Source organism: Saccoglossus kowalevskii, chromosome 11, assembly GCF_978046115.1.
Source record: "Saccoglossus kowalevskii chromosome 11, keSacKowa6.1, whole genome shotgun sequence".
NCBI classification, from domain to species: domain Eukaryota; kingdom Metazoa; phylum Hemichordata; class Enteropneusta; family Harrimaniidae; genus Saccoglossus; species Saccoglossus kowalevskii.
Window position 1 is genome coordinate 16,657,487 of NC_140651.1, and position 19,151 is coordinate 16,676,637.

At 36.4% G+C, this 19,151-nt stretch overlaps 1 protein-coding gene across 1 annotated transcript; it reads left to right on the plus strand.

Annotated features, from left to right (window-relative positions):
• Window positions 1-10,719: 10,719 nt before the first annotated feature.
• On the plus strand, window positions 10,720-18,742 carry LOC102807376 (betaine--homocysteine S-methyltransferase 1-like). Its single transcript, XM_006823526.3, has 7 exons — window positions 10,720-10,738; window positions 12,051-12,241; window positions 13,674-13,871; window positions 14,230-14,341; window positions 14,960-15,159; window positions 16,554-16,635; window positions 18,318-18,742. The coding sequence occupies exons 1-7, from the start codon at window positions 10,720-10,722 to the stop codon at window positions 18,596-18,598; spliced, it is 1,083 nt and encodes a 360-aa protein (XP_006823589.1). The 3' UTR covers window positions 18,599-18,742.
• The last annotated feature ends 409 nt before the right edge of the window (window positions 18,743-19,151 follow it).

Sequence of the window (19,151 nt, forward strand, 5' to 3'; positions counted from 1 at the left end):
CTTCAGTAGGGTAAAATTGTGTACGTGCATATCTTTCGGTTGTCTGATAATTTTCTAATTAGACAGCGCTTGTCCGAGATGACAGCCTGCGTCAGATCCACACACACACAGCTATAATGTAGGCATTGTGGTTGCCTAGTTATGGCCGAAAACGTGTTTGGTGATTATGTGACATTGATCTTTATCATTTAAGCCGTAAAGTGTGTAAAGTTAGAAAGCTATAACATATTTCCTTTGGAGCACTGTTGCAAATATATTCGCACATACTTAAACACGAATGTCCTAAAAATCTATCTGGGAATTTAGGGTCACATACGGGATCTATTTTGTATATGGTCACCCGGTAACATCTTCAATAATATATATTTAAGCCGAATGCAATACATATAAACTTATTATAATGAATTATTAAATTTTGCAATTACTGTTCGCTTACAGGCAAAGGCATATAGATAAGTATTAGTGCAACTGTTTTTGTAAAGATGACCTGCAACATAATACACAACATGTTATAACCACAAGATTGTATCATTCAGTAAAGCAGTATCATTCAGATTACAGAGACCACGCGACAAGCCTGAAACAAGTCAAATTCTTCCTGTCACCCTTGTAAACGAAATACATTTTTTGTCATCCACATATAATGCGCCAAATAGCCAACACAATATACAGCGATGCTGTTCTTTTGCAGGTTTATGCTCTAGTTACTGTTTTATATGTCCACATACGTGTTGTATACATTTGCTTTTTGTCAATATTACATTTGTAAGGTAACGTGCATTTCATGACAGGCAATACGCACCCAATCTGTTCAGAATTAAATACGTTTGTAGTGTATATAAAAGCGTGTTAAAAAGCTGCCCCCAAGAACCAATTTTGAATAAACATTAGAATTATACAGTATTAATCATTGCCTGCATAAATAAAAAGGTTAATGTACTCTGACTTTCGCGAAATTACGCATTTAACTTTCGCTTTTTAGAATGACGTTTTACAAGAGCTTGGACATTAATGGACATATTATTTCAGTTACTTACTTGATCTAACATCAGATGGATGAAATTTTCTTTTTTTTACAAGATGATGATGCATGTGATGTACAAGAATGCCATTCTTAAATTCCAACTGCGATAACAGTTGCACCACTTTATTGTGTTTAGACGATAAATAACAATATAATAAGGGTTTATAATTTTCTTTGAATATTAAATAGCTAATTTGCGTTCTAATTTTTTATCCTTAAAACTAGGTACACACATTGTTGTTTTGTACATAAATGACAGCTAATAGTTTAATACAGTCTGCAATTTAATTAGGTATTTTGCATATGAATTACATATTTAATAATACTTTGTTATTTCGCAAGCAGTATTGACTTTGCTTGTTTGTTATATGATTCCATTCGTTGTAAGACTGTTACGATTTTTACCGACTGTACTGTCACAATTCCAGTCCCGATGTTTATTCATCGAGCTTAGTATTAAAGATACACGCATAAAATATATATATGTTTTGTTTCACAAAACTAAATATGCTCATTACCAGGTGTTGATTTTGAACAAGCGCCACAAATTTTTTTTCACAAGCAGCTTCTTTATGATACAATTAATCTCACCGGCGGTGCCTTTGATAAGCTTCCAATTAAAACAAAAAAAATACATGTTGAACTGTCGAGCTTAATTTTCGCTGTAAACGGAAGATCATATTCATCAGAGATTTTAGGCGCTGATATTCTCAAAATCCACAAAAAAAAAAAACACAATGAACGCAATCAAAGGTGCCGACCACGCACTTTGGAAGTAAATAGAACTCGTTAAAGCAAGACGTTTACCTGTTTCTCTCTGTCTGCCTCACCTATTCCTATATTATGCTATTCCAAACACACCCACAGTAAACGTGTTGGCATAGAGAAAACATTGCAAGGTAAAATTTGAATCCGGTTTTTAACTTTCACAACTCAAACACAACATTGATCACCGTGGAAATTGAATAGATTCGAATCAACCATCAAACCCCAATTTCAAACATAACGACCTCTTTGAATGGCGTCCATGACGGTGGAGAAACCTTTGAGGTGTTGGGCGTATTTATCAGCGATGGTAGTGGTATGTATTTTGTGAGTGAGGGGCATGTGCTTGTTCGATCGGTGCTATTGATCGCGTTTATTTTGTTTGATATTTCATTCTCGAAATGTAGCACTGTGTTTCGCAACCGAAAGTTCACGCTGACTTTGTTTTACCTGTATACAAGCATCAATAAAAATGTGCTCATCTTTTGTTTTCAGGCGTTTTGTCCGAGTTTAAATGAAAACAGATTTTCAGGAAAATTAAAATAAAAGCACAAATTTATAACAATTTAAAATATGTATATCCTAAAACGTTTTTGGCCCAACCATTAACTCATCATTACTAGAGGACGTCATTCATTTTTCTATATGCTCGTTTGATCGCTAAAAGCAAAGTCACACTTAGTTCGATAGGAATGATAATACACGTTTTTTTTTATTATTACTTTCACTGTCAACGTTAGTTAATGAAAAAAAAGTAACATGGTGTTCATTAGCCACGACTGGCAACACACGGCTGGAGGAGTTTTTGAATCCAAGAACGCATGCGCAGAATTACACAACGCGGGATACTCTGAGGCGAACAACAGTATTGTACATCTTAAGAACCAAATGTCAAAAGAGGATATGATTATATTGGAACTTCTGGCGAAACAACGATGTATACAGGCATTAATGAACTATATGGATTTGTTGCAACAATAATATTTGTATTGGGACAAAATTTCAACACTTGAATAGGGGGATATGAGTTGATAATATGCATTGATTGCTATGTTGGGCAACAACACTAAATGTCATTGTGTCTCCAGTGTGTGAGAAGCTATACAACTTTTCTATATATTGCGCCCTCTAGCGATGAAGCGCTTCATTGAGATTCACTCGTTTTCCCGGCACATGTTTTGAAAACAGTCATAAGTAATTAATAATTTATTCATGACTTGGCAGTTTCTGTGCTAATAAATATTCATTAATTAGTAGGTCAATACATTCTAAAGGGGGCGATACAATATTTTGGGAGGAAGAGTTAGAAAGGGGGAATTAGCAACATATTTCTATTATTGAGTCACAATTGTCAAAAATATTGCCAATTTGGTGTTTTCTCCTTGTGTAAACTATATGCATGCCATAAGCCGTTAGTGTACATCTTGCCAACTGGGTGTTTGCCATTTGCGTTGTCCATACCTGACCCGACCCTAACCCTAATGCCAAGACACGTTCCTGTTAATAATTGTAGCTCAATAATGGTACTCTCTTATGCACTGTCTGCGGGTAAGTTGGAATGATATCATATGATTAAACAAGTCGCGTTTGATTAATTCCCATCATTACAAGTTGTTAAGTTGAGAGAATAAATGTATGGACAAATATTTGATACATATTTTGGTGTAAACAACTCGCGTTTGATTAATTCCCACCATCACAAGTTCTTAAATTGAGAGAATAAACGTATGGACAAATATTTTAGACATATTTTGGTGTAAACAACTCGCGTTTGATTAATTCCCACCATTACAAGTTGTTAAATTGAGAGAATAAATGTGCGGACAAATATAGGCCATGTATTTGTGAGTAAATACCTGTCGTTTAATTACTTTCCATCTCTACAAGGTTGTTAAATTGAGAAAAAAAAACGTGCAGACAAATATTTGATACTTATTACCTTGACTTGGTCTTCTGTTTATCTTTTGTCACGATCTGCATGGTAACTGTTGGACAAATTACGCGTCGTTTACTAGTTTAAGGCGCAAGTTATTGGCGATCCGCTCCGCTAGGATTGCCCTTATAATCACTTTTGTCGTTTTGTGTGTGTGTGTGTGTCTGTGTGTGTACATTTCCAGTGTTCACTATTATTTCTTCTGTGATTTTTTTTGGCTTGGCCGATTTCGTTCAAACTTGGCAGGTAGGTCACACCTTAACCCTAGTTATAAGGAGAAATCTGAAAAAAAATTTTGGCCCACCGTTGCCATAGCAACAGCAAAAAAACTGATTTTTGGATAGCTTCACGCCAAATGTATCTCCTCCTACAAATTTGGGATAAAACACTTCAGACATAGCTCATTCTACTCAGCTTGAGTGTGGGCACAAAGTTACCATTTGAATTTTTGATATCTGTTTTCATTACCGAGAAATTTGACTCTAAAGTTGGGGTAACTTTTCACCAGCAATGGCTTTTAACTCCTCTGTGATTGTTTCGGCTCGGCCGGTTTTGTTCATACTTCACAGGTAGGTCGTGCCGTCACTAATTGGAAAACAATCCTGGCCCACCATTGCCATTGCAACATCCAAAAACTGATTTTTGAATACTTTCGCCCCAAATGTATTACCTCCTACCAGTTTTATCGGTGTCGCTGGGTGTATATGATAAAGGGAAGTTGTGCAACCAAATTTGCCGAGTTCGCAGTTTTTCGCCAATAAAAAAATAACTAAGGCAACAACTCACGGTTTTTCAGCATTTTTGTAATAAAGACATTATTCTCCATCAATAATCCGCCCAAAACAGGAACATTTCTACTAATTCTTGTGTTTTTTCGACGTTTTTCGAAAAACCTGCGATTAGGCTGTGAAAGTAGAACATTCCGGAGGGGGCGAAATGGAAGAGCCATATTTAATGCGTAAAAATAGAACGCGTATTTTGACCTCTATGCGGTTGTCGCCAAAGAGCCCCGCGTCCATCTCCTGGCAATGCTCTTCCGTTTCACCAGTTGCGTTTTTTTGGCTAAAATTTGGGCAGTACTGTCAGTCACGAAAATTGATGAATAAATTAATACACATAAAATATGAATCACGGGCTAATTCAATGGTCACCGAACACTCCACTGTGGCAAGATAGTAGCGTACTGTATATTTGACCCAGATTTGACAAGCGTGGTACAGTTTTTTGCGCGTCCGTAATAACGCGCACAAAGGATTGTGGGACAGAGTCCTTTATTTGCTGGCATTCTTGACTTTTGACTGCAGTTCTTTTTTATATTTTAGAGTAAATGCTTTTGATATGCTCTTAGGTTTCTTAATATCCGTCTGAAATTCTGGACTGTGGTCATATTTTTCGATTAGGAGTCGTATATTTAAATAACTCACCGTGACTAATGTTTTGCATTATGAAGTATATTTTTATGAAGGTCAACACACTGTACTTTAGGTAAATATTTACCATCTCGTTATTTCATTATTTCGCTTTCCAGCATTTACAGGAAACGCTTCATTCTAGAAAATGCTATCGCAAAACTGTTGGAAATAATAAATGTAACAGCAGAATACGTCCTAGCACAGTCACTCGACTAGGAGAGTGATTGTGGTCCTAGTAATAAACTAAGTGACTTCCAAAAACTGAATGGTGTTTGCGAACTTCGTATTAGTTATAAACCGCCGTTAGCTTCACGTTTATGTCACACCATGGAAACAGCCAAAAACATGGTGCTTGTTTTTGAGCGGAGCGGATCGCCAACCAGCCTACCGGCTTGTTTTATTATTTATTTAATTTTACATGTTAGACTTTCGTGAGGTTTATCTTTTTTCCGCGATGTTCTTTGTTTACTTGTTATGGTTTGATTTCATTTATTTGATTTACGTTTTTTTACGGTAGCTATGAGAGTGACTCGAACCTACTTTATCTCGATGGCACGCTTGTGTATCACGCCACGACGTTGGTCTTTGAGTGGTGTTCATTTTTGTGGTATTCTGGGATGGGCCCGTGACAAAAGCACGCACATACACAGTACAATGGCAAGATACAAACACGACCAAGGCTTATAGAATACTGACAATATTTTACTGAGTTACATTTCAGATTCTTTTATAACAACGCATACATGATGTACTGGCATAACCAGGTGTAAATTTAATTAGCATATCAATAGTGTGTACAGATCATTACAATTTTGCTAGTAACACTTCAATGTTCCGATGAGTTGAACAGGAAAGCCAAACGGATTGCTGGTTTCCGATTGCTTCGGTTCCGGTGCGTGTGCATCTAGTAGGATTCGAACCCTTCGAACCGTTTTTTATTTCCCATATTTGCTACGCCGTAATATGCGACCACTTTTATTGTAATTTTGTGAGTGTTTAATAATGATGTCCTCCTCACCCGTCACGCCATGAACTGAAAACTCACCTACAGATACGCTTTTGAGGTACCCGTACATACCTCAAATTTGACAATGGCACTAGCCCAACATGTACTTCCTGTTCAACGCGTCTTTAATGTAATCGGTAATGTTCACGTCGCCGTACGTAAAACCACACTCTCGAATTTGACGACATTCATTCTCAGACAACAAGACTAATGATTTGATTGATGGCTGGAATGGCTGTATTGTTAATTTCCATGCAATTGTCACGTGATTCTCAATTTCTATGTGTAAAATATCGTATGGTATGGACGGCGGCGGCTGACAGACTGTTTTGATTCTGCAGCTTTCTTGACTTTTATCTTTTTTTTTACTATTGTGACTTTTCTCGGTCGAGTTTTACGCTGATTAGTAAGTATTATCATGGATGTACTAAGATCTTAGTACATCCATGGTATTATGTAAGTAAACGATCCGGGGCATAGTCAACATGAGGCTCTGGATAACAGGTCGGATCTGAATGTATCGTCAACATACAGCATTAATGAACGAAATTTACATTACAATTTTCTGTTTCCGAATAATCCGATTTTTATGCTGGAAACTGCCAAGTATAAAGTGTAGTCAAGTCAGTAAGCAAAAGGTACTGTGGACCCTATGGTATACATTAATTAAAAATGTCGGTAAATATTTTATTTTTAAACTTGCAGCCCCAGGGACAAGCGACAATCCTTTTTTTAAATATCATTTATTAGGATTTCCGCATGACGTTAGACGTTATCATTATAGCAAGAAAAAATAATAATTTTTTTCATCCAGGTTGTATAATGGATTCTATAATTAATATATCGTGGGTATTTTGTAAAGTGTACCGTTATGTATTACCGGTAAAATATGCACACCATTAAAATGATAAAAATCTCAAATGCAACCGTAGTATACATACAAAGTAAACACAATTATCGAGAGTAATTTTGGATTAGTTTTATTAATTTAGATAGATTATTTTGCCAGCACGGTGTGACATTATATATAATTGACGGTGGGAATTGCCGAGCTATTTTATAAAATAGTGAATAAATATTTTCGTAACTAACACTAACCGTGAAATACACCCATCATTGTCGCCGATGGGATATTTTGTATTTCAATTTCTTAATTTTATTGTGTTGTATAGTGATACAGTGATCCCTCGCTAAATGGCGGGTATCGGGATCCAAACAAAGACCGCGAAACATGTGTTTGTAGTAAGTTTTCTTTATTGCAAAACATCACAGCTTCCATGCCTGTATGAATTCAACTCATTGTAGTGAAATTTATAGAGTTATATCAAAGGCAGACAGGCCAATAAGTACATAAAGTAACAACTTGACACCCCGTCAACATCTGGAGCCAGGCACCTGTGTGTCACCCTTTGTATCTCAGTAATTGACGGACAATAAGTGTTAAGTTGTCCCCTCCAGTCCTTTTACGATCAATTAAATACAAGATGTAACGAAACATTAGTTCTTTTACTTACTGGGATGTAACTTTTACTTACTTCCGTTACATCCCAGTTAACGTATACCAATTTTATAGCTCACAAAATATTTGTAGGCTATTGTCAAGTAATAGGAGAGGGTGCACTAGAAACTAGCTAGGATATATACATCCCAGTTAACGTATATGCATTCTTACTACCTTATACGAAATTATGAAGTTACACAGATAGGGGAAATGTCTCATGGCATGGGAAAATAATGCTTTCTTTTGTCCAGGTTTTATGATAAATATTTTGAGTGAGTATGTATTAAAATATGCATTCATAGTACACATGCAAAGTAAACAGAATTGTGTGAATTTTCATTGGTGGTTGGAATTTTCAAGCCAGTTTATAAAATCGTGAACAAATATTTTCGCAAATAACACATAACGCGAAAGGCGTTTTCCCATTAGTGTGTATCATTTATGCATATAATCACATGTCTCATACACTTTGTATCATTTTAATTATACGTGGTATTAATGACACATACAACATTAGATTCTCAACTCCGATAAAAAAGACAAGTTTCTGCCACTCGCCGCAGAAGCCAGTCACCGTGAAAGCCAATCATCGCGAAAGCCACTCATCGCGAAGATACTAGTTTCCTAATAAAGTATCTTAGTTTTACAGCGGAGAAAGTGGGAATACCTTGAGAAAGTACCGTTTACTAGTATTCTTCTAACGCTATAACGTCAACCCAGAGCTCACATGCACGCAGTAGTGATTAGCGAAATGGGCTACAGATTTAATAAGTTGTTAAATTTCTTCTCATTTTTATCTTTTCATGCGATTTTCTCCTCATGAAAGTAAAATCTATTTGTTTAAATTTGAAATCGATGTTATAGGGACGCGCCAATCAAATAATTCAATTTAACTGAGGTCTAATAAAACTTCGGCTTCAGCGAATCGAACAATGGGTACTGTTCTACTTTTGCCAAACCGCGGTGATAAATGGTGGCCAAATAGAGCGAGTGCGTCAGTTTTCTGTGATTTAACGATATGCCGTTTTTGACCATTTTGTTTTGAGTTTTATATAATGATTGTATGGCAACTTGTGCAGGTGCATGGGACTAATATGGATGGCAAAGCATTTCTTTTATATATGACATATTCACACTGCGTGTACGTGTACGTCAATTAGTTTAATAAAGGGCGCCATCGCGCAATCACTGACAGTTGCAATTAATTTGATGAATTTGTTACAAACCATAAATACAAATTTTTATTAAAATTCAGCATAATCTAGGCTTAGGTATTCCTAAATCTGTTGTCACATCGTGAGAGTTTGGGCCAAACAAAGCAACAATTTGTATAACATTATGGATATGTTTCTGAGTATTTGACCAGTCACCAAAATACAGGGACGGCAATAAAATGGTGGACTAATTGTAGCAACGTTCCAAAAAGGTTAAAGGTCATGGTATGAATCGTGATAGATTTGATATTTTGTTTAGTAGATGTATATATATAGTCGGTCTTTATTTGACAAGAACTGATCATTCCCTAAATTCGTCTTGAATACCAAATGAAAAACATAGATTGCTCCAAATACCATTGGCCGCCATTTACAATCGTGGATTTCCGTTAGCGTTTTTTTTATCCTAACGAATGATGCAGGAACTGCAACACAGCTTGACCCCAATTTGACCAATTGTATATTATTCACGTCACTCAAACACGCCACTCAAATTTGATTCATCTTGAAGGTCATCAGCACGCTCAGACATTCAAGAGAGAAACCAGGAGAGGTAAGGTATCTGTTGCTGACTGCATTATGTATCTATATATGTCGTACAGCTTACTTTTCTATAAGTTGTCTTGTCACATGTAGACGACGACGATTTTGATATGCGAAATTGGCTAAGACACTATTTACGTATCGTGTATTGTGGATATTGCTAAACAAGAACATGTGTGGCCCAGTTAGAACACAAGGTTCAGTGGACGGTGCTTTCTATCAATATTTCACGATATTTCAGTGCGCCGAAAAAAAAAAACATCAGTAGGGCAAAACTAACCTGTCTCACGTAAATGTATGCGCACTTCTATATATGTCGCAGTATACGTTTTCTTATTCCGCTGATCTTACTGGCACTTAAAAACAGTTTCGCCAGCATTTTCACCCCAATGCCGTTTCGTTCCCCCATAATATAAATTAGCAATAACGTTTCTGGAAGATAATAATTGGCTCGAAATGTTATAGATCGTTCTGGAGTCACCACACTTCATGCAATATACTTACACAAAATAGGTTTCAATGTGAGTAACTGTCACGTACACCGTTAGTTCATATAATGAGACCAACCGATGCAGTTCAGGGAATATATACTTTCAATAAACACAGGAACAACACGCGTTTCTGTGTAGAACATTCGTTACATGTTATATGACCATGTACAAAACTCAATGCGTTGTAATGCCATTTAATCATCTACGTTCTTGTTACTGTTACCAAGACGATCATAGTTTAGGAGACAACTGAAACTGTGGAATGATCCTGGCATAAACCTTTGCGAGAAGCAAACACTTAGTCAAACAGGATTGCAGTAAGATTAAATAGCAAACTTGTATCAGCTGCGCCACTAGCAGATTTGTATTATTTTTATCTACAAGGTCAAAGAAATTAGACTTGACTATTAAAACTATGCATTATCAATGTATGCAACTTTTTTTTAACAAATACGCTAAATTATTTTGTCATTTCTTGGTAAACTAGTTTGCGATTGTCAACTGTATTTTTTTTTTAAATCTCATATCATCTTGCATTCTTCAAGTAGCAGATTAAAATCTTATTGGAGGCCATTTTGATATGACGAGTACTGTTTTAGAACCACATCTCTAACGTGACTGGACAGGACTTAATACAATAGCTGATGTTTCATGTTAAACATGCTTGGAGTCATCATTTACAATCCGTTTTTTTATTAAACTCATTTCATTTCGGTGCAGCTATTTAACGACGAGTAATGTATGTCATATCATGACTCGCTTATATTTGTGTATTTGTATATTTCAGCCAGTTATACACGAGTGAACACACGTACTGATATCGTCCCACTATGCCAAATAAGGTCAAAGGTCAGTATAAAACAAATACTTGCTAACTATTCTAACGTTACTGCATTGCGCGGTTGACGCGTTTATAAATGACCCATCTACGACTATAATCATCAGTCATTTTCAATGGTACATGCAAAATGTGCTTTATCGTTTTATTATTGGCTTCCTTGTCTGTGGTCGGTCGATTGATGATTTGATTGGCTGGCTGGCTGGCTGATTGGTTGTTTGGATGGTTGGGGGTTTAATACAAAGTCCTTCGCCGTTAGCCAACATACCATGCTCGTACATAGACGAAATGAGTTTAATTTGAAAAACTGGCTACAAGAGGGCGCGAAATCCCGTGATCAGCTGGACATGAGGTTGTGAGCCAATCGCCGATAGCGAATTAAAGAGCTGAAACTTACCAATGGGAAACCACCGTTTTGAATACAGTGTTTACTGCGTCGAAATACGGATTTACTTCAGCTATATTTCATTATGGTATCCACCATTCCCGTCGGTGGAGCAGTGTGCTACTCAATTCTTTTCTTAATTACTGGAAAATTAATTTTGCCCCAATCATTGTGAAGGAGATCTATCATAAATAATGACATCGTGTATTTCGTTCGGCTAATAAAAAACAGTTGAGTAAGCTATGTTCCTTTATGGTATTCCTCATTTCTGTCAGTGGACCAATGTGTTCGTATGTTAGGATAGCTAATTATAATATTGCACTAATTACAAAGTTGCCAATGAGACATTTTCTGAAAATGGCCACTTCACTAAATAAAATATAATTTAGGGTTTGAGTAGTTGTGTGTAACATTCTTCTTGTTTTAAACATATAGTCAATTGATATGGGTAATTTGTGTATTATGTCATGTTTTGGTCACAGTATAGAATAGTCAGGTGGAATAGTCCATAATCTTAATAGATATAGATCGTGGATAAAGATTATTTCCATTTGAAGGATCAACTATTAATTCATATTTTACTATATTAAATACAACACACAAGACAAAACTGTTATTGTTTGTCGTTACTGATGCGCGACTGTAAGACGGTTGCGACGTTCGCTCGCACGGTTTCGTGTTCGTTCAGAAATTTCTCTCCGCAATGAGACAGATAGTACTTTGGAATATTATACACCGAACACTCGGGATAGACAGCTGGATGATTTTTAACAATTTGAATTATACTAAAAAATCATTGTTTTATATCAATGAAATCTGATATTAACATAAATAAATTCAGTCAAACTACATATTGGAATCGGAGACCGCACTATGTTCCAAGTAACACCTCGAATAAAGGTGAATACATCTATTGTAGTGTACATCTGTGTTCACAGGGTTGCTGGAAAGGCTTCAAGATGACGAAACCGTCATAGTAGCAGAAGGATACATCTTTCATTTCGAGAGAAGGGGCTATCTCAAAGCTGGTCCATTTGTTCCAGAAGTTATTTTGGAACACCCAGAATTGGTCAGAAATGCCTACCAGGAATTTGTTCACGCTGGTAGCGATGTTGTACTTGCTTTCACGGTGAGTAAACAAATATTGTTGGTGTTAAAGCGGAAGGTTGTCACCTGCGCATGCGCGAGAATTGAGTCCCAAACGACGATATCAACACACGCTGAAACGTAAAGGCTTATGGGTAGACGCTTGTTTGTAAACAATGACACGCCATGGCCGTCTGACGCATGCGTAGGGGACGACTCCCCCGCTTTAAGCAATGCATTTCCTTCATATAATAAAGAGTCATGCCTTTTGGTTTTGAAGGAAGTCGAGTATGTTCCATCTAGATTCAGGCAGAATCGTTTGCTATGTCCAGTATATAATGTATTGAAGACATTGCATATATATATGATACAGTTAGTGATGTCATTATATTTGTAAAGTCGGGCACATTAAGATTTTCATATCCGATTAAATCGACAGGCTATTCATAGCAACAACCAGAGGTGCCGTGTGGCATTACCCTGGGTTACCTCCGGTATTACCCTGGGTCACCTCCGGCATTACCGCGAATGACCTCGTTATTATGTATGCAACTGCGAAACTTTGGAATACGCAAATTTGATTTTGGGATTACTGTCGAGCAACACGTGATTTGGTTTGTTGAATTTCTGGCTAAAAGTTGATCTGAAACTAGTCAATGTTCTCTGATTTCTGGCACCCTACTAAGTAAATTTAAATATTAGAATATTCTTACCAGCAACTGAAATTGACGGAGACTGTTGTCACAGAACGTTCGAAAGTAAACAAGGCATAGTGAACAACATTGTAGAAAAAATATTTTATCTGTGGATTCCGAGTTTGTCGTTATTTTTTTTTTAAATCGAAATAACACAGGGATCAGAGAATAATAAAATAATGAAATATTGACTAATTTATTGGAAAACATTGCATGATGTCATCTTGTGCACGAACAATTTGTTTTAGAATCGATTAAGTAATACCGATGCAACCATTTTGGTCGTAAAATAGGGCTAAATCCCAATTCTTTTTAATAACTTTATTATAACTGATATAATATTTTAATGAGAATGTGTCAACTTTTCTGAACGGTTGGAGTGTATGTTTATCTTTATAATATCAATTATTTCAAAATGTCAAAGACACGATAATTATTGTCTGTTAAATCTTAGTATCTGTGAAAATATGAAAGTAATTATAGTTCATTAAATTATTATCCTTGTAATATTTATTGGAGATATATATATATATATATATTGGAGAAATATACCTACATTATAAGCTCTCGTGTGCATAATTACGTGAATACGATCAAGTCTACCATCAGTAGCGTTACGTCCCAAAATGCCATCTGCCAGGAAAACCTTATCCATAAATGTTATTTATAAAATGTCACTGTATAAACATGAAGGTAACATTGAACATGACTGTTCTGAGCTATATTATGTAAATGTGCATGATAAGTATAACCCATCATTTCTTGTGAACCTCTCTGTAGTATTACGTTCATCGCGAGAAGATGCGGTTGATTGGACGGGAGAATGATATATTGAAGATGAACAAAGATGCTCTGCGCATGGCGCGTGAAGTTGCTGATGAAACAGGGACACTAATGGCGGGAAATATATGTAACACCAATTTATATACACCGGAAAATACTAAAGAGAAAAACTCAAACATTAAGGACATGTTCAAGGTTCGTATTTTTGTATAATGCTTTAAGCCAATTAATCAAGCAATTATCATGTTAATGATGTAATCCATTCAGTCTCAAAATAAACAATGAAATTGAAGAAACACGCACAAATGTGGAAAAGCTTTTGACTAAAATATGCCACGCTTTGACAATTTAAAACATTTTGAATTAATGTTGATATAATTTTGTGAGTTTAATATTCTGATCACTAAAATCATTTAGAGCCAAAGTCTATATCTGCACCATATGTTCACCAGATAGAAATCCTGATGGACGTAATGGGACATGATTTCTGTGCATTGAAAAAAAAAAAAAAAAAATTATAATCTACTGAGTGACTTATTTGGGATATTTATAGGAGCAAATCGAATGGGCAGTCGATGGTGGTGCAGATTACATGGTTGCCGAGACATTTCTACACTACGGTGAAGCAGTGATTGCACTTGAAGCAATGAACGAATGTGCGAAAGGTGTGTAAGCGAATATACGCGAGTAATCGACGTCTGACACGAGGGCAGGGATTTCAGCGTGATACATTCCATTGTTTTACACACTCGTGTTATGTATTTTGGATAGTGTAGCTTAATTACAGAAAATCACACTCGTGAAAATATAACATCATAGATTTGAAATCGATTTCAACCAGCATCTGTATAGAGTAATAACATGCGACAGCCCGTCTTTAAAACGGCATAGGTTGTAATCCCAGATCACAATGTTAATTGATTTACTGAGCATGAAATCAACCTGTCCCGCTGAAGGAGCGGAAATCGGCGCATGTTTTAACATGAACGGGATCTATATATTCTACCCCCTCAAGTTGTATTTAATGCAGAAAAGAATGGATTAAACCACTACATCCAGGTTGATTTTCGGCTTTATTTTTGTAAATTGGGGCACCAAACCGCAAAACATGGCCCCTTTTTCATTTGTGATTATCAAAAGTCAGTGTTCCCATTTACAAATCAGTTACTGTTGTTACAACCCTTCGTCGTTCATGGAAACAGTCTTCGGGTTTAACAGTTTTTGTTGATGTCATGTCTGTGAGAAAAGACAACATTGACACATGCGTTTTTCGTCTATTTCAGATTTACCAAAGGTTATTGCGTTTTCACCGGTTGCTAGTGTGAAAGACGAGAGCGGACGTTATTGCACAACCGATAACGTTCCCTACGGAGAAGCATGCACAAAGTTACGGGACGCTGGTGCCGATGTGGTTGGTCTTAACTGTGGACGAGGACCAGCGACCATGATTCCTATACTAGAGCAAATAAGAGAAATATATCAGGTAAATACCAAAACGTGTTCTAATTTATATGGCGCCCTCTAGAGACAAGGCGCTGTCTTCGTGCCAACATGGCTTTGTATACTCGGAGTGCAAGTCATCTTCGCCAGTCAAGATTTACTGCATGTCGCACGCCCTCAAACGATTATAAGATTCACTTCGGCTAATTTGCATCACCCAATCAGAACTCACGAAAGAAACTACACATTACTTGGTAAAATTAAAATGGCAGAATCAAATACTAGTAAACGTGTTGATAGCTTTTTCACTGAACGATCTTACTGATCATCAAAAGAAAGCGCTTATTGCTGTATCCGAGGAAAATGACGTGTTTTTTTAAAAACAGTCTCTCGACTGTTGCAACGAAGACCGAATAGGGCAAGTCGATATTGTTATCAGTATCGACATTTTTGTCAGTTTACTAAAACACAGTTTGCACAAATATTTAGACATTCCATCGTCCTCATTCACTTTATATTACAATTTTACACGTTGGAATATGAAATCTTGGAAACGAATATGTAGACTTTCTGTTCTTGACTCCGGGTGAATCCGAGTCAGCGTAAAGCCTACACGCCGCTCCGGGACGCCGCCATTGTTTTAATCTATGATGAGCTCCCCGATCTTCACATTTATGAACTCTGATTGGTGGTGCCAGCGTGGGCCGGTTATAAATAGCCAGCTTTAGCGAAACTGTGCGATTCGGACGATGAATGCAAGTGTGATTTACACTCTTTTACGTCACAGACACAGTTCATCACAAGAGGGCACAATTTATAGCAATGGATAGTGTTGATTGTACGCCCTCTGCAGCGTCTCTTTTGTTTATGTTTACGACCGATAAAGCCAGCCACTCCTAGTAGAGTGACTGTGGCCAGACAGATACACAATATCACGTACAGTGTAAACTGTTATTGACGTTCATTCAATGACTCTTTGGAAACATGATTTGAGTACAATCTAACGTACGATACTGGCGATGTATGGCGCATATGTCCTGCGCTTTTGAGGAACAGCTCGTATACAATCTAACACGAATTTATTATTGCTAAGAGTTTTTTGTAACACATACCATGGACGTACGTCCGTGCACATACTAATGGGTAGACGCTTGTTTGTAAACAATGACACGCTATGTCCATCTGACGCATGCGCAGATGACGACACCCGCTTTAATGGTTCGTTGTATGGCGCGCATATGTCCCGCGCTCTCGAGGAACAGCTCGTATTCAATCTAACACGAATTTATTATTGCTAAGAGTTTTTTGTAACACATACGTAGTACTGCGGTAGTTATGAATATTATTTTAGGACCAACATGAATACGGGAACCATACACCACTCACCTTTGAAGTAACCCAATTACGTATTGTATTGCAATTATTTTATCATCACAGGGTCCAATGTGTGCTTTGCCATTGCCGTACAGAACAACAGAGAAAGAACCATCGTTCATGCAATTGTCAGACCCTCAGAACGGTAAGCATTATACATGTAATACAACATACAGTTTGCACAATCACTGTGTTGAATTTTGTTCATCGTCGCTTTAGAATAACAATGGCCTATCGGTGTGACTTTATATTTTTATGCGGGAGCGAGATGTTTGTTTGGTAACGCACTTGGTAACAGCGGCATCTCAAATAAAATCAATGAAGAGACGCACGGTGAACGAACGTTAAAAATTGTGATTGATGTAATGTGTGGAAACAAAACGTGGCTGACTTCCGCTCAATAAAGATAACTCCAGCTCAAAGTTGTAATTTGAATATTATCGCGCATGCGCATATATACTTTAGGTGAGACTTTGCAAAATAGTATTAGCCAGTACCACCTTAATAATACCCTGAACAAACAAACAAACAATTTATTCAATTCTGAATCTTATAATCAGTGGTCAACCCCGCAAACAGCTCACCCACCAAGCGCCACAGCATGTTATACACGTGTGAGCAATGTAATATGTTCAAGGATATGTAACAGTATTAAAAGTCACATAAAATCTGAATTGATTTGTCTTTCTGTCTGTATTCAGTCTTCAAATACATCCAATCTATAACAGTATGCATTGGAAATACTTAATTAGAATAGTCAAAGATATATGTACTTTGCATTATGTTTGTTATAAATTGTTAACGTATATGGTCGAATGGAAGAGGATATTGAAGTGACTAAGCCATTCATCATTGTTTAGTGTAAGCAGTTAACTACAAAATGGTGCTCTGCTTCATTTCACATTTTGTTTTGTTTTTCTCTATTTTGAACACTGTATTAATTTTTCGAATGTTTTAAAGAGCGTTAGTCGTCGCGCCAAGCTTGCGCTAATATATTGGTCTCATATAAACAAAGATGGCGACTTTGACTGTTGCGCAGATCAACGAGTACACACTGAGATGTTTCCAAGCTTGAATTAGGTAATTTTACGGGTGATTGAAAGGTATCGAAGGAGGCGCCGGTGGTAATCAGTGCAAGTCGCGCCCAGGTCAAACGTCATACTTGCATTTCCATTTGAAGAGCGCATTGGATTGTGGGAAAAACAATGTTTATCAATATAAATGTCGCACATGCGCAGCGCGACGACGAAATTAGTTTAGTAAGTTATCGGGTTTGTTTGTAGCTAAATGACTTACATTGTTAATGTTCAAGTGTATTAACATGCTGGATGTTATCATCAAACGAAACATTATATACACAATTTATGTATAACACCTCGATAAAGTCTTTTCGACTTTGTGAGATTCTTTCGTTTTTTTGGAGAAAAAGACGCTGAAAAAAAAAACTGATTTTGACAAGATAATTAAGAAATTTATATTAAGAATATCTCATAGCGCAATATATTCGCTATGCACCCATAATAATTTTCATAATTACCGATTACATAATATTACAGAAAAATGAAAAATCTCTATATTCTCTATATTTTTGCCTTTTATATGTTTCGAATTATGATTGAAAAAAGCTGAATGAAAATTACAAACTATGTGGTGTGTTCAACAACTCATGTATGAACAATAAGTTTAATAGATATGATTCAGTTGGTAAAGATACTGTATTTTTCTGCATAAAAACAAAAGAATTTCATAATGTCGAAAACGGAATAAGACTGGGTCATTCGACATTCCGATAATTTTACGTGAAGCATTTGTTTTTCCATATTCCAGGTGAGCGATTATTTCCCCTCGATTTAGAAGTAGCATCATGTTCACGAAAGGACATCGCTCAGTTCGGTGAGAAGTGCAAAGAGCTGAACATCAAGTACGTTGGTTTGTGCTGCGGTAACCTGGCTTGTCAAACTCGTACGCTGGCAGAAACATTTGGACGCACAGTTCCTGCAAGCCGTTATAGAGCTGATATGTCGTTGCACTGTATCTTCGGTACTGATGATAAGGTGGATAAAGACCACAGGGAGCAAGTACACTCTGTAATAGTAAACGATAAATAGATAAACTTATGCAATTAGAATGTATATTTAATTCTCACGCCTATAAATCCACTCACTTGTGTTCATATCATCTGTATTTCTAGAAACCATAATAATATTTTACGGCAAAGTGCAAATATTAAACTGTTTAAAATGATTTCTTTGAATAAAACACACAAAAACATGATTTGTTTTCATGATTTAATTTGAACTGTATGTATGTGTGTTTACTTCGCGCCATCACCGATATATATTTTACTTCCAGACACGTTGTGTACCGTGTACTGTATTGTATGTAAAACAAACTGTTTATAAGTTTCTGAATGTAAACAACTGGGCTGGCACATCTTAGATGACTATTATAAAATCGTCGATATGGGACTACCGGAAAAAAAAACGGCCTCCCAGAGTTGATCAACCTGTTTGGAATTAATTCATAATAAATCACAGTAGTATAATATTTACAAATTAAATATAAAATTTGTCTAAAGTACCATTGTCTTTATGATATATTTACTTTTCCTTTATGATATATTTACTTTTACTTTATGATATATTTACTTTTACTTTATGA